This window comes from Mustela putorius, unplaced genomic scaffold (genome assembly GCF_011764305.1).
Source record: "Mustela putorius furo isolate JIRA1106 unplaced genomic scaffold, ASM1176430v1.1 tig00003853_pilon_pilon_pilon, whole genome shotgun sequence".
Classification (NCBI taxonomy): Eukaryota; Metazoa; Chordata; class Mammalia; order Carnivora; family Mustelidae; genus Mustela; species Mustela putorius.
The window spans coordinates 82,920,594-82,937,569 of NW_025422005.1; the positions used below are offsets into that span (position 1 = coordinate 82,920,594).

General features: G+C 35.2%; 1 protein-coding gene across 3 annotated transcripts in view; it reads right to left on the bottom strand.

Annotated features, from left to right (window-relative positions):
• The window catches only part of DPYD (dihydropyrimidine dehydrogenase), an 836,293-nt gene that overhangs the window by 792,849 nt on the left and 26,468 nt on the right, over window positions 1-16,976 (bottom strand). For all 3 annotated transcript variants that reach the window (XM_045064888.1, XM_045064890.1, XM_045064891.1), the window contains exon 2: window positions 1,988-2,098. In XM_045064888.1, the coding sequence (XP_044920823.1) occupies window positions 1,988-2,098 (111 nt within the window). The remainder of the gene's footprint in view (window positions 1-1,987; window positions 2,099-16,976) is intronic.

The following is a 16,976-nucleotide window of genomic DNA, read 5'->3' on the forward strand; positions in this document are numbered from 1 at the left end:
TAACCATCTGCCTTCGGCTCAGGTCATGATCCCAGAATCTTGGGATCAAGCCCCACATCGGGCTCTCTGCTCAGCAGGGAACCTGCTTCCCTTCCTCTCTCTCTGCCTGCCTATCTGCCTACTTGTGATCTCTGTCTGTCCTTACATATAAATAAATCTTATATTTATATAAGAATAAACCTTATATTTATATAAGAATAAACCTTATAAACCTTACAAATAAATAAAATCTTAAAAAAAAAATGATCATGCCGTAGAGTCACTCTCTTACTTGATCTAATGATCTAATTTGGATCACACTAGTCTCCTTTCAGAGACCACATGGTGGAAAGCAAAACTCACCCAAATGGTACAAAAAAAAAGTGAACTCCAAATTCAGGTTTGCTACTAAGTGGCTGTGTTATCACCTCAAGTCGCATTGTCTCTTTGTATTTCTATTTCCTTTTTTCATTTAAAAACCTTTGCTGAGTGCTCAGTGACAAAAAAAAAATTTAAAAATCACATGAATACATACATACACATCTGTACACATAGTTCAATTTCCATCATCAAAGAGTTAATATGTAAGGAAGAAAGAAGTACATAAAAAATAAACTAGAATCATTACATTAGACAGTATAAGCAAAGCACTAAAAAGGCCAATGCAAATAAACTTGTGCTATTAATTGTTTCACTAACTGACCTGAGAAAATTAATTTTGGGGAAATTAATTTTGAGAAATTGGGTAAAAAGGAAATCGCTTTCCTAATTTACAAATGTATACCCCCTAAAATGGTATTTTAAACACTGCCTTCAAGGTTGTACTTAATCCCCATGTATGGCTTCCAAGTGCCAGACTAATGTAACCTCATAGGATCAGCTAAATAACATTTCAGCCACCAGTAATCTCAGACATTTTTGCTCCTGTACCTCACTTTGAAATATTCAATGTTCACAGTGTCCCCCAAATACTGTTCATATATTCCCCAAAGGCATTATCCTACAACAGTCTGTATATACCAATGTATTCTTCTTCAGTTGAACTATATCTGTAATATGGAAACACTACTGTGTCCTTGTGTTATTATACAAAACAATTTTTAAAGGTTTTAATTAAGCTTTTTTCATTATGATAAATATACTCTTTAATCTGCATCACCTATTTTACCTCCTCCCCACCCATCAATCTCCCATCTGGGAACCATGAGTTTGTTTTCAAAAGTTAAGAGTCTGGTTTTTGGTTTGCCCTTTTTTCCTTTGTTTGTTTTGTTTCTTAAATTCCATATATGAGTGAGATCACATGGCATTTGTCTTTTTCCAACTGACTTATGTTGCTTAGCACTATACTCTCTAGCTCTCACCATGTCATTGCAAATGGCAAGATTTCATTCTTTTTTAGGGTTGAATAATAAATATTCCATTGTTTATATACACCACATTCCCTTTATCCATTCATCTATCAACAGACACTTGGGCTTTCTCCATAGTTTGACTATTGTAAATAATGTTGCAATAAACATAGGGGTGTATGTATCTTTTCAAATTAGTGTTTTCATATTCTTTGGGTAAATACACAGTAGTGGAGTTACTGGATCTATAATAATTCCATTATTCTTTGTTTCAGAAACCTCCATACTCTTCACAGTGCCTGTACTAGTCTGCACTTCTACCAACAGTGCAAGAGGGTTCCTTTTCCTCTACATTCTTGCCAACACATTGTTTCTTGTGTTTTTGATTTTACAAAACAATTTAAAAAGAAATCTTATAGAGTTTTAAGAAAATAAATTTTGGCACCACACTAAATCCATATAATTTTTTAGATGTTTCAATAGATTTTTAAGGAATAAAAGACATTTTTGAAATTTTTAAAATATAAAGTATTTAAAATATGAAAAAATTATAGCTGTACTTTACACATTTTTAATTGTATTTCAAAGTATATGTAGAATCGTGTCCTATAATATATGAGATCTTTTTCAGTGTGAAATCATCTATCAGTTGTACTTACAGTGCAGTTTTTATCAGGATTTCTTTTCCAATGTTTCTTGTCTACTTTCTTGGCTGAAGTGGAACGCAGCGTTGCATGAGTTTGCGTTCGAGGATTTAAAGCCAGGATACTCTGAAGACAGCAAAAACAATGTATAATCATATATATTGGCAACATTTAAAAAAATGAAAATTTAAGGGGGCGCCTGGGTGGCTCAGTGGGTTAAATAAAGCCTCTGCCTTCGGCTCAGGTCATGATCCCGGGGTCCTGGGATCGAGCCCTGCATCAGGCTCTCAGTGGGGAGCCTGCTTCCTCCTCTCTCTCTCTCTCTCTCTGACTACCTGTGATCTCTGTTTGTCAGAGAAATAAATAAAATCTTTAAAAAAAAAAAATTTTAAGGATTTCCCCACACACCCCAAAGACATACTAAAAATGTTTTCTCCTTCTGCTATTATAATTCCACAATAAGCTTATCTAAAGTAATCATTTACTAGGCAATATACTTGTTGATTTTATAAGAATATTGATCATAATATGAAAAATTTAAAAATCACACAAACTATACTAAAGACTTCTTAAGATAAATTTTATTCATAGAATTTACATGAGAATGAGATCAGAAAAGATGGAGATTTCATTTAAACTTGTAATAACAGTAATCTCCATTTTAAGTTTTTAGAATTTACAAATTGCTTTCACATGCAGTACCCAATTTAACCTAATAATAGTTATTATTTCAAAATTTTGGATGAGCAAATAGATTCATGGTGTTTAGGTTACCCACTTGAGATCTCATAATTAATATGCAGAAGGAACTGACTTAGAACATAAGTTCTTCTCATTATTAAGCTTATATTCAAATTCATCCAAAAATAAAGTCTATATTTTACTGTGACTTTGTGAAGCATAAAAGTAGAAGACAAAACCTTTTTAACCACATGTGCAAATACATTAAATGGCACCTGAATAACTCAATAAAGAATGAATTTCAAAGTCCTGTCTTTTTTTTTTTTAAGATTTTATTTATTTATTTGACAGACAGAGATCACAAGTAGTCAGAGAGGCAGGCAGAAGAGAGGGGGGAAGCAGGCTCCCTTCTAAGCAGGGAGCCCAATGTGGGGCTCAATCCCAGGACCCTGGGATCATACCTGAGCTGAAGGCAGAGGCTTTAATTCACTGAGCCACCCAGATGCCCCTCAAAGTCCTGTCTTAAGCAAGCATTTAAAAGAAAACCACTAGAGGGACGCCTGGATGGCTCAGTGGGTTAAGCTGCTGCCTTCGGCTCGGGTCATGATCTCAGGGTCCTGGGATCGAGTCCCACATCCGGCTCTCTGCTCAGCAGGGAGCCTGCTTCCCTCTCTCTCTCTCTCTCTGTCTGCCTCTCTACTTGTGATCTCTCTCTGTCAAATAAATAAAAATTTTTTTAAAATCTTTAAAAATAAATAAATAAAAGAAAATAAAAGAAAACCACTAGAGATCTTCTAGAATGGGGTGGTATGAAAACCTCTGCAGATCAATTCCCCAGCAAAACAAACATACTGATAAAAATTAGCAAAAATAAGAGCCCTTTAAGATCTCCAGAAGTCGTGCTAAAGTCAAATAGCAATTGAAGAAACAGTTATTTCAAGAAAAACCTACTAAAACTTGGTAATAGTGAAGGTATATTGGAGGGATGACCTGTCCACCCCACCCCTCTTGCTCCCCTCTCAGCATGACAGAAATTCCACCTCAAGAGAGTGCAGCCAAGAACACAAGGGTCCATCTGCCCCAGCTTCCAATTGTGGTATGTCTCAGAGAAGGGCAGACTATTAGTATTTCTCACCCCCAACTCCTCCCACTCACACCCTTCTCCCCATTCATTATACAGCTACTAAACTCCACAAAGTGCAGCTGAGATGTCAGGAGCTACCTTGGTTCACCCTGTTCCCATTCATAGAACAGAGGCTCTACCTGAGGAACAGCATACCAATAACGCAGGGGTCCTGATCACCCTCATCTCAACTTGCTCACTATTTGGAATTAATATACCAGGAGAAGCAAACTGAGATCAGAAGCTACTGCCCATACTCATACTCTACACATACAGCAAGAGTGTCAATCTGAAAGAAATAGGCCACTAAAACCACCCCTAGCTCTGTAGCTGTGGCTTAGAGACTTTTCACAGCACAAGAAGCATGCCATAAGAAATTGACTTTATTAGAATCAGTAGGTAGGAAAGTTCAAGCCTATGGTTACTCCCAAAACAATAAATAGTTTCATGGCAAACAAGAGGAGGGTGACAGCTTCATGAGAGCAATCAACTAAATCATAAAGCAGATAGTTTACCACAGAGAACCACAAAAAGAAATGGTTAAGAACAGCTCCCCTAAGGTCACAGGAAACCTCAAAGACTCACTTCAAAAACTATCCCTGCAAGGGGCCCAAATTTAATTGACTTACACTGTGGAACAATCTATATCCCAGAGCACTGTCAAAAATAATAGAACAATCAGCCAACAATCAATGAAAACCAAGAGCTGGGTGTAATACCAATAGAGGTGAGCAGTTGAACAACAAAAACAAAACAACAACAAAAGGAGACAAGGCATATAGAGCCCTGATAAAACCACTAGTATCCCAGAGTAATTGTACACAAGCTCAAGACTTCATCCTATGCAAGTACAATCAGAAGTTCACACCTCAGGGGAAAGAGACTTCCCAAAAATAGTCCATCAAGTCACTAAACAAATAGGCAAACACCAATAAGGCCCATCTTTGAGAGGAGGTGGTTAATATCCAGAATATAGTGTTTTATCTAAAATGTTTACTTTTCGATAAAAAAAAAATTATAAGACATTCAAAGAAACAGGATTATGTGATCCACACAAGAAAAAAAGCAAACAACAGAAACCCCCTCCAGAGGGAGCAGGTGTGAAATTCAACACACACAAAAAAAACTTTATCTATATAGTACATTCTACCCAACAACAGCAGAATGCACATTTTTCTCAGGTATACACAAAACATTCTCTAGGATGGACCATAACCTAAGCCATAAAACAAGCCTCAATAAATTTTTAAAACCATACAAAGTAGTTCTCCAACCATAATAGAATGGAATCAAATATCAATAATGAAAGAAATTTGGGAAATTCACAGACAACATAGATGAACATAGTTAACATTAAGCTGAGAGAGCCCAGTTATAAAACAGCACATATTGTATGACTTCATTTATATAAAATGTCCAGAGTAGGTAAATATACAGAAACAGATAACAGACTGTGCTTGCCAGGGAAGGGGGAACTAGGGGGAAATGAAGAAACTGACAAAGGGTACTTGGTTTCCTTTTGGGGTGATGAAACTGAGGGTGGGGGTGGCAACACAACTCTATGAATAGACGAATAGCTTTTGAATTCTATACTTTGTGTGAGTGAATTGTACAGTATGTGAATTATACCTCAATAAAGCTGTTATCAAATAAATAGTCACTAAATTCTACGTTCAGCAGATTTCACTGTGTACTATATTCACCCTAATAAACATCACTGGAACTTAATTTATTAGCCCAATATAAATGATGATTATTTTTAGCAATTCCTATATATGACAGACATGAAATTTCTTCAGAATCTACCAATTTAGATGTCTAGGTTTTCTGGACAACAAACATCAAGTAGAGCTATTAGTTTTATGGTTTTAAATGACTCATTCCTTATGATGAAATAATGATAAAACAACATATTAGTAAGAGCCAATACTAGAAAATATAACATCATTTTTATACAAAAAAGTTAAAAATACTTTCTTATTATAAAATAAATGTTTTTTTGTCATTATTTAACCTCGAGCCATTACTAATCTCATACATTAATTCAAGCTGATGAATACAAAGATGCATTTTTTACAGGTAGATATTGTGACAAACATGTAAAGGAAAAAAAATCCTGGGTAACAGGCAAGATGGTTCCATTTATTTTAGCTTTTACTTCACAATCCATATTGTGATAAATGATTGTGTTTATCTATGTCAGCATAGTAATGTAATTTTTGAGAATAAACATTCTGAATGCAATTTATTGGCTGCTTATCACAGTAACTTTTCTTTTACATAGCATAAGTAGAAAGTATAACATAACATGAAATATTGGGTTAACCTTTTACGAAAAGGCAGTGAGTTGAATTCAATGGATCTTGGGTAAAAATAAATTGGATTGTGGAGAATAGTTACCAAGAATTTGACTTAATATCCCAAATGAAAAGTGATATAACATAAAAATTCAAGATATAAGTGGATGAGGGCTGTTAAAAACAATTTCCAAAGCAAGACATTTTAAAATTAAAAGTCAATATCATCAATAACTAAATAGCTGGCAGAATAATATAGGAGAGTTCTGAATTGCATTCTTCCTAAGAAATGACCAAAGCCAGATCCTACCAGGGTTGCAGAGTCCACTCTCCCAATAAATTCAGCACTTTGAAAGACCTGTTAACCCTTTCAGATATAAGGCTTATACTGATAGAGGGGATTTTCTCCCCTACAAAGAATTTGGCCTTTGGCTTTCCCAATCATCTTCAGTAAAACAATAAAAATGTACCGGTGATTCTAGAAGCAAAACAAACAAACAGAAAACAAAAACCAGAATCTGAGAAATTTTCCCTATGCCATTTAGTTTAAGAAATGATAGAATATGATCCAGACACAGATTTATATGTGAGAGCAAATCAGGTTTATGTGTTGTCACTGTGTTGTCTATCAACACTATTCTGGGAAGTGCTGTGAAGAATGCCACAACATACAAGCTAAAATTCTGCATTTGAGGAGACTCTATTTACTCGCATAAAGGGCACAAAGAGGAGGCCTCACTTCACAAATAAAAGCATTAAGAATTAGAATAAAAATACTGGAACTGCAGTATTATTTGAGAGCTTGAATTCCAATCACAGGAAGCCAGTTGGCCAAAATGTCCTCTTTCTAAAAATATGGCTTTGTTTTATATCACAATATCAGTTATCTAAACATAATGCATCATTAAGCTTTCCTCATCCTCTGCATTTTAAATTATAAACAAATGTTTCCTCTTCATTCCTGGCCACCACTGTAATCCTGAGCCATTAACATGTTACACACATACTGACATTTTAAATTTAGAGGCTGAACTTGGTAAATCAGATTTTAGCTTATTTAGATTATGCTTAAATTTTGCCTTTGATGGCTTCTTCTGGGTCTTCCATAAATTGTCTCCTTCTTCCCATTTCATCAGATCAAAATTTTTAAAAAAAAAGAATAAAAACCATGTTTTTCTCATTTTTTTCATAACTGGACATAAGTATCTTCATTTCAATAAAACATTTTATTGTGCTATCATTTTTTTCTCGATAAATATTCTTAACTAAAAGGAAAATGGAATTATCTATTGACTGATACTTTTGTTCAGTATCTGTTCCTTCATCCAGGCAACAATCTAACGAATGTTGATCAATGAAGATCTGAACTTTACATTACTTACTCGCTTTACAGCCTCTTGCTTACAAGCCCTGATCTCAACCAATTATACCACCCTTTCCCATGTCCATCATTAGTCAAAGTGTAGTATGAGTTTAAGTATCTTTAGGAATTCACAAAGGCACCTTTGGTTCTTGAATAAGCTCAGACCTAATAATGATTCACTCTCCTACTGGGTTGCAAGCAGAAGTAGAGAGAACGCAGCTTCATTTTGCATCCTATACCAACACTCAAGATATAAATTAGTCTGAAGTCTGAAAACCTTGGAAATCCATGCTAATCATTCCTGGTCAGGGACTCTCAGATTTTCTTAATTACTATTATTATCATTTAATGCACTTCTATTCTTTGGCCAACCTCTAGACTTCTTTTCCCTTAGGTTGAAGTACCTTTTGAAGTAAATTTCTTTGATCCTTTTCTTTTTTTTCATTTACCAGCTCTACACAAAGGCCAATTTTCCCTTTATGCAAATGTTTAAGTCACTGTAGTAAATAAATAATCAATGAAGGAGTTTATGATAGTTCTGAATCTTAAAACTTTCATTTTATTAAGTATTCACCAAGCAATATACATAACATCTGAACTTAAATTTGGGTTTAGGTTTTAGCTCTACTATTTTTCCTGGGTATTTAAACTCTCAATCCCTGTACTTCTTCAACAATAAAATGGTGATTAGGAATGTACCTTCCTTTTCATAGGGTTCTTTTGAGGATTAAATAAAATGATACACAGGGGGATGGGGTAACTGGGTAATGGGCACTAAAGAGGGCATGTGATCTGATGAGCACTGGGTGTTACATGCAACTAGTGAATAATTGAACACTACACCAAAATCTAATGATGTACTATGTGCTGGCTAATCGAATTTAAATTAAAAAATAAATAAATAAAAATAAATAAGATGATACATGAAAATGTCTAGAACGTGTATGCTATGAATGCTTAATTCCTGTTGTCAGTTAGTATGCGACAGAACTAGATTTTAGGTTCCATTCACCCAAAGTATATTCATATTCTTATACTGCCAATTTTGAATATATACAAGGGAATCATTTTCTTTAAGTACAGGAGTATAGAAAAAGATAAAGGAAACAGGTGAAAAGTTAACTATAAATGAGATAGTAAGAAAAAAATAGAGTTGTATCCAGGTGAAACCAAATCATTGGTCCTGAACTTATCTGTGCCCTAAGCCTACAATTTCAAAGGGAGACTGCCTGAAAATGCAATAAGCTCTTCACAAATGAAAATGGCAGTGGGGAAGGGTCATGAAATTCAAATATAGATTTTTAAAATCCACTACACATAAATAGAAATGCAGATATCATTTTATAATACATACAACAGTATATAACCCATGGACCTTTGTTCTAAACATGTTTAGGTGAATTCACATTACAATTCCTTCCAGAGAAAGGTCAGACCAAAAGTGATGAATTTATAAAACATCAAAAAACTCATCAACTGGAAATGAATGAGCCCCTTCAGAATGCTAGTCCTTTTGCCTAGGGAATCTGATTCATTTCTACTGAACAAATAGTTAACACAAATAAAATAGTTTAAGCATCTTAAAACATCCCATTCATCATGTCCTTCTTTAACTAAATGAGGGAAGGTCAGCTACATGAAGTTGTTGCCTGCATTTCAAGGCCCAGTATGTGACTCTCCTTTGCTTATAAAATACACACCATACACCATGCACCTCAGTGTTCTTTACGTATAATAAGTGCCTTTTTATTGTCTTTCATAAATAACTGAGAACTCAAAAACAGGAACAATTACTTACACATCTGATATTAATATGACAATTCCCAATACAAAACAGAGCATGCAAGAGTGGTGACTAATTCTGACTTAGACGCTGTATTAGTCAGCTTGGGCTGCTATAAAAGAATGTCACAGGGGTGCCTGGGTGGCTCAGTGGGTTGAAGCCTCTGCCTTCGGCTCAGGTCATGATCCAAGGGTCCTGGAATTGAGCCCTGCATCAAGCTCTCTGCTCAGTGGGGAGCCTGCTTCCTCCTCTCTCTCTTTCTTTCTCCCTGCCTCTCTGCCTACTTGTAGATCTCTGCCTGTCAAATAAATGGATAGAGTCTTTAAAAAAAAAAAAAAAAAAGAATGTCACAGAGGGGCACCTGGGTGGCTCAGAGGCTCAGATAGTTAAGTGTAAGACTCTTGATTTTGGCTCAGATCCTGATCTGTGTCATGAGATGGAGCTCTGCACTGGACATGGAACCTGCTTAAGATTCTCTATCTCTCTCTCCCTCTCCCGCTGCCCCTTGTTCCAATTCCACCCCCACCCTGCTGGTATGTGCACTCTCTCTCTTAAAAGAAAAAAAAAGGGGGGAGGGGTCTCTAGACTGAGTAAGTTGAACAAAAGACATTTCTTTTTCACAATTCTGGAGGCTGGGAGTTCCAAGCAGGTGCTGACCTATTCTGTTACTAGTAAGAGACCACTTCTCCCTGGTTTGCAGAAAGTCACCTACTCTCTTTGTCCACACAGGGCACAGAAAGACAGAGAGCTCTCTTGAGTCTTTCCTTATAAAGGCACTAATCCCAATGTGAGGGCCCACCCTCAGGGCCCCATCTAACCTAATTACCTCCCAAAGGCCCAATCTCCAAATAATATGGATTGAATGTTAAGGCTTCAACACACAAAATTTTTATTTTAAGATTTTATTTATATATTTGGCAGAGAGAGAGAGAGAGTACAAGCAGGGGGAGCAGCAGAGGAAAAGGGAGAAGCAGGCACCCCACTGAACAGGTAGCCCTATTCACGGCCCAATCCCAAGAGCCTGGGATCACCTGAGCCAAAGGCAGATGCTTAATGGACTGAGCCAGGTACACCAATACAAAATTTGAGCCACCCAGGTGCACCAACACGGATACTTAGTCCATAATCATTATGGAAAATTTTCTACTTTCTGTAGATCCGTGCAAATCTGTAAATACTGGGAATTAACTTATAAGATAGACTTATCTTAAGATTATAAACAGTAACACATTGAATTTATACCTTTATTTTATGAAGAAGAGACTTTGGTGGGGCACGGGAAGGACAGGCAAAATGGACGAAGGAGAGCGGAAGACACAAGCTCTCAGTTATGAACAATTTAAGTCACAGGGATGAAACGGTACAGCATAGGGAATACAGTCAATGGTATTATAATAGTGCTGATGGGAGCTACACTTGTGGTGAGCACAGCATAACATATTGACTCAGAGAATCATATGCTGTAGACCTGAAACTAATGTAACAGTAGATGTCAACTATACTTCAATAAGAAAAAAGAAGAAACTTCAAAAAACAAAAGCAGTATGATATGGCATTACATAAATTTTAAAAATAAAATAAAAACAAAGAAAAAATAAAAATAATAAAATAAGAAAGAAAATAAAAAGAAAAAAGAAATTAACAATAGTCATTATGTATCCTCTTTTACTCTTTAAGTCATAAGAGTAGCAAAACATTAATAACTTAGATACTAATTTATATACTCTTCATATATTTTCATTACAAAATTGAAAACCAAGTATCATATCCAAACACCAAATGATATAAAAAAATAGAAAAAAAGATAAAAACCTGTTAATACAGCCATTTTCTTTAAAAATTTCACTTCTGTAATCATAAACTATTTAATATAATGTTATAAAATATCCATGCATTATATATCTAAATGAAAACCAATATTTGGAAAAGGCATAACTATGAAAATCCATGCTAAAATAGCATCTTATGTTGGCAAGAACTGAATATACACACACACACACACACATATCTGTATATATATGTGTATATATATATGGATATATATGAATCAATATACAGAAATCCAAGATAATATTATGAAGGGAGAAAATTGATAAGGATTATTATATTATCATAAAAAATGCAAAAGTTCACTCGGTAAATGTGACAGTTCATATTCTGGAATTCATGCTTTTTTTATTCAAGAATAATTATTTTATTCTAAAACTTGCTTTACAGAAATTGTCTCAAAGTAAAATCCGTCTTAGAGAGTCTTTTTAAATAATATAAAAAACTACCATGATTTACCTTTAATCCATTAACTTCTGTGGATAATAAACACTGGTTTTCAAAAGATCTGTGTTTACAAGACCAAGGGTCATTTTAGTTCAAGAGAGGTTTAAGTATAGACCAGCATGCCAAAAGTGACCAGCAAATTGAAAAGCTGGAAAAACAAAACTTAAGAAGAAATAAGGAAGTAGGATCTTGCCCAATTGAGTTTTTTTTTTTTAAGATTTTATTTATTTATTTGACAGACAGAGATCACAAGCAGGCAGAGAGGCAGGCAGAGAGAGAGGGGGAAGCAGGCTCCCCGCTGAGCAGAAAGCCTGATGCGATGCGGGACTCGATCCCAGGACCCTGGGATCATGACCTGAGCTGAAGGCAGAGGCTTTAACCCTCTGAGCCACCCAGGCGCCCCAGCCCAATTGAGTTTTAATTTAAAAAAAAATTAAACTGAGCAGGTACCATGATTTTCATTTTTTATGATAATATAATAATCCTTATTTACACAAAAATGTAGTAAATCAAGGATTGACTAGTTGCCCTTTATGGGTAAAAGCAAAAAGAAAACATATATGCACTATCAAGTGATTTATATCAGAAACAAGAACTAAAATGATTTTTTAATGATCTATGAAATTTTTTAACTCATTAGTATGAGGGATTATCATAAGATACTTTCTCTTTTAAGAAAGATAAGGTAGAACAAAGAATGTATGGTGAGTTAGGAAGTTGGACTATAATCAGGAAAATAAAACATGTGAAACATGTGAAAACACTTGTATTATTTAAGTTTTAGTTTAATTCTCAACTCTCCATGACTTCTGCACAGCATTCAATATTGTTAATTCACTCCTCTAACCAGAAACTCATCTGCTTTGGTCCTGACCTCATAGTATTAAGATCACTCTTTCTAGTCACTATTTTTATTTTTGTAATTTCTACATCCCCTCTTGATCATAATGAAAGGATCTTGGACCTCTACTACATGCCTTCTACTAAAGAATACCTTTCTACATCTGAGCTTTATATCTATATTCTAAACCCTGAGATCTCTGCCTAGATCTACAGCCATCCACTTCACTGGATACCGAATAACCCACTTACATGTTCTATCATTATCTCGATTTCTTAATACCCCCTCAACTTTTTAACTCCATTTGACTCCTGTCAATACCATCACTTCTCTAGTAAAATGGCCTTTATACTGTGTCAATCTATACTACTTCTTTTGTTCCATAAAGCTACATAAGGCCAGTCAATGTGGGTTACATTTAGCCTGTCTTTAATACTTTCTGTTTCTCCAACCTACTACAGATCCTTACACAGAATGCTTGGACTATAATATAATAGTACTATCCTAGATAAACCATTCACCTCAAGTCTGTGCTTTCACGTCTTTCTTATATGACAGTCCATACACACATACACACACACAAAGCTTAAATGGCTCCCCATTACATATATAACTCCAATAAAAACTATCACCTTACTATTCAGTCTCATATCCACCTACCACTCTAACACAACTCCACCTCACCTATGTGTATGCTTTTTATTGTTGTTGTATTTTAAGTAAGCTCCATACCCAGCGAGGAGCCCAACACAAGGCTCGAACTCACAATTCTGATATCAAGACCTGAGCTGAGATCAAGAGTGTGGTGCTTAACATACAGAGCCACCCAGGCGCCCCTCACCTATGTGTAGTTTATTGAGTCTATGTATACTCCTATGTCCATATCTCTGCTCACATCACTCTGTATCTAGGTCTAGAATACACCTACTTTATGTTAATTTAGATGTTAACTTTTCTTAAGTACTAAGAACTATTTTCTCTAAAATTTAAGAAGCACTGTCCTTTCCCCTATTGAGATTGTATCCATAAACTTCTATAGACTCTAATGCCACTGTCATTCATGGTATATAAGGATATGATATTAAGTAAATATTAATACATATGACCTCTCCCACCAAAATAGTCACTAAAACCCTCAAAAGTGAGGATATATTTAATATAGCCTCCTGTAAACCAAGGAAAGTTCACTAGTAAAAATTTGCAAAAAAAAAAAATTGTTAATGGAATATTTTTCTTAGCAAAACAATAATACCAAAAAGCAGCGAGAAACTTCCACTGGAGAATAGAAGGATTTTAATGCTTCCAAGTCAAATAGAATTCTGTTTTCTTCTTTGTGTTCAATATATTGCAGAGGACAAAGAGAACACCATTCAGTACTTGTCAGCAGTTACACAAATTTTAAGCCATATAATCATTAACTTCTCCAAAATGGGAAGTCAGTGTTTTCCTCCCTTTCACTGAAAGGTTTAATCATGCACCTCACTTGCTGAAACAGCAGTGAAACACTTTGAACTGAACCTTGAAATCTGTGGTAATATAAAGTCAGCAACAAGTTCTGACAAGAAAACAAATGAATAACTTGTTATCTGCTCTTCACATGTTCTCAGGACAAAATTTTGGATTTTATTATGCAACATAGATACCACCAACATGAAACAGGCATGGTCCCTACAACAAAGAAGCTGCAGACCACTGGAGGCAGCAGACAGGATCAAGTAAAAATAAAGTGGTTTCAGTAGATTCACAGAATACCACAAGGTGCTGTGAACTCAGAAGGTGAATCTAGGAAAGGCTAAATTTAAAGGATTTATTTATTTTCTTTTTTATTTATTTATTTGACAGACAGAGATCACAAGCAGGCAGAGAGGCAGGCAGAGAGAGAAGGAGGGGAAGCAGGCTCCCTGCCGAATAGAGAGCCTGATGTGGGGCTGGATCCCAGGACCCTGGGATCATGACCTGAGCTGAAGGCAGAGGCTTCAACCCAAGTGCTCCTATTTATTTTCTTAAAGGTGTATATGCAATAACATATTAAAATAAAAGGAGATTCTTTAAGAAATCTCCACTAAGAGAAACTATGATGTTATTTGCAACATTAAAAAGCTGGAAAATACCTAGCAGAAAGAGAAATGTTAAATTATAGTCTGTCTATAGTAGAGTATACCTATACCTACAGAGTCTGCATAGAGCTTAATATATATACCTACTAAAAATCATGTTTGAAAATTTTTAATGATATGTACAAATACTGTTGGTATAATGAAAAATTTTTAAAAAGAGTAGAAATAAAATCTATATCTGAAATAAAATCAATTCTATTAGACACAACTTTGTATACTAAATAATATTTTAAAATAATATAAAATCCATGTATGTAATTACTATTAAAGCCACTTATGTTCTCTTAATTAGTAAGTGATGTCTTGTATCCTTAATTAATGCCCTTTGAGTGCCTACTGAGAATAGTCTCCATTTAAAAATTAGTAGTATTATGTTGGAGAGGATGTGGAGAAAGGGGAACTCTCTTACACTGTTGGTGGGAATGCAAGTTGGTACAGCCACTTTGGAAAATAGTGTGGAGATTCCTTAAAAAATTAAAAATAGAGCTTCCCTATGACCCTGCAATTGCACTACTGGGTACTCACCCCAAAGATACAGATGTAGTGAAAAGAAGGGTCATTTGTATCCCAATGTTCATAACAGCAATGACCACAGTTGCCAAACTATGGAAAGAGCCAAGATGCCCTTCAACAGATGAATGGATAATAATGATATATATGGTCCATATATACAATGGAGTATTGGGCCTCCATCAGAAAGGATGAATACCCAACTTTTTTATCAACATGGATGGGACTGGAGGAGATTATGCTGAGTGAAATAAGTCAAGCAGTGAGAGTCAATTATAATATGGTTTCACTTACTTGTGGAGCATAAGGAATAACACGGAGGACACTCGGAGAAGTGAGTTGGGGGAAACTGGAGGGGGAGACAAACCATGAGAGACTGTGAACTCTGATAAACAAACTGAGGGTTCTGGAGGGGAGAGGGGTGAGGGGGTGAGCCTGGTGGTGGGTATTAAGGAGGGCATATATTGCATGGAGCACTGGGTATGGTGCATAAAAAATGAAATTTTGAAACACCAAAAAAAATAAAATGTTAAAAAAATTAGTATTAGGTAGTGGAAAATATTCAGTATGAAATCAGCTCAAGATACTTTAACTCTTTAACAAACATGAACTAGCAATTCCAACTTAGGGGTATCAATATCTCATTTTAAATAATTTAAATTTAAACCTAAAGCAAGATATAAAGAAATGATGCCCCTTCTCCTAATCTGCATTTATAATTAAATACTACCTGACCTAAACTGGTTTCCTTCCAAGGATGAATCAAAATTAGCTCTTTTCATCTACTTTGGGTCTTCTGGACTTAATATATTTGAATTGGAATGGACTTTAAATATTAACATTTGATTGCCCATCGTAATTCAGAAATCCTATTCCAAACAGTCACCAAACTAAATATATCAATCAAATCTGTCAAAGAAAAATGACAAAGTTTTTGTCCCTTTTATATAAGGCTTACATAAATTAATAAGAAAACAAAAAAGTGCTAATAAATAGGAAAATGGCATTAACATTCAAAGGACACATGTGTATTTCCAATCTAAGAGGGACAAAAAGAGAAATATTTAGCTACCCATTGGATCTTCATTGCAAGTAAGTCTCTGCTTCTATCACTATTGTTAATGCTCTTGCCAAGTCTTTGATGATGACCACACTGCTCAATACTTCCCTTTGTGCTTATGTTATTATACATTTTACTTTTTTTTCATATTTGTTGCCTTTTTTTTTTTAATTTTTTAAGTACAGGTAGAGAGAGGGACAGAGAGACAGAGGGAGAGAGAATCCCAAGCAGGATCCCCACCCAGAATAGAGCCCAAAGTGGGGCTCAATGACCTGAGCCACAATCAAGAGTTGGAAGCTTAACTGACTGAGTAACCCAGGCGCCCCTCAAGTGATTTTTTTTTTAAGATTTTATTCATTTATTTGACAGACAGAGATCACAAGAAGGCAGAGAGGCAGGCAGAGAGAGAGGAGGAAGCAGGTTTCCTGCTGAGTATAGAGCCCGATGCGGGGCTCGATCCCAGGACGCTGAGATCATGACCTGAGCCGAAGGCAGAGGCTTTAACCCACTGAGCTACCCAGATGCCCCTCAAGTGATTTTTATAATAGCTTTAATTGAGATATAATTCACCACATAATTTACACATTTAAAGTGTATAATTCAATGGCTTTTAGTATATTTTATTTGTGCCATTAGCATCATAATACATTTTAGGGCATTTAATCAATGACCCCCCAAATTCACACCCATTAGCAGTCATTTCCCACTCTCCCAAACTCCCAGCTTCAGGCAACCATTAATCTACTTATGACTCTACACATTTGTTGGTTCTCTTTTCCCAGATTTATTGAGGTATAATTAATAAATTATTATATTTATATAATAATTATTATAAATTTTATAAATTTATATATTTTATATAAATAAAATAAAAATTATATTTATTTCAAGTATAAAATATAGTATTACTAACTATAGCCACCATACTGTACATAGTCATACTGTATAATTGAAA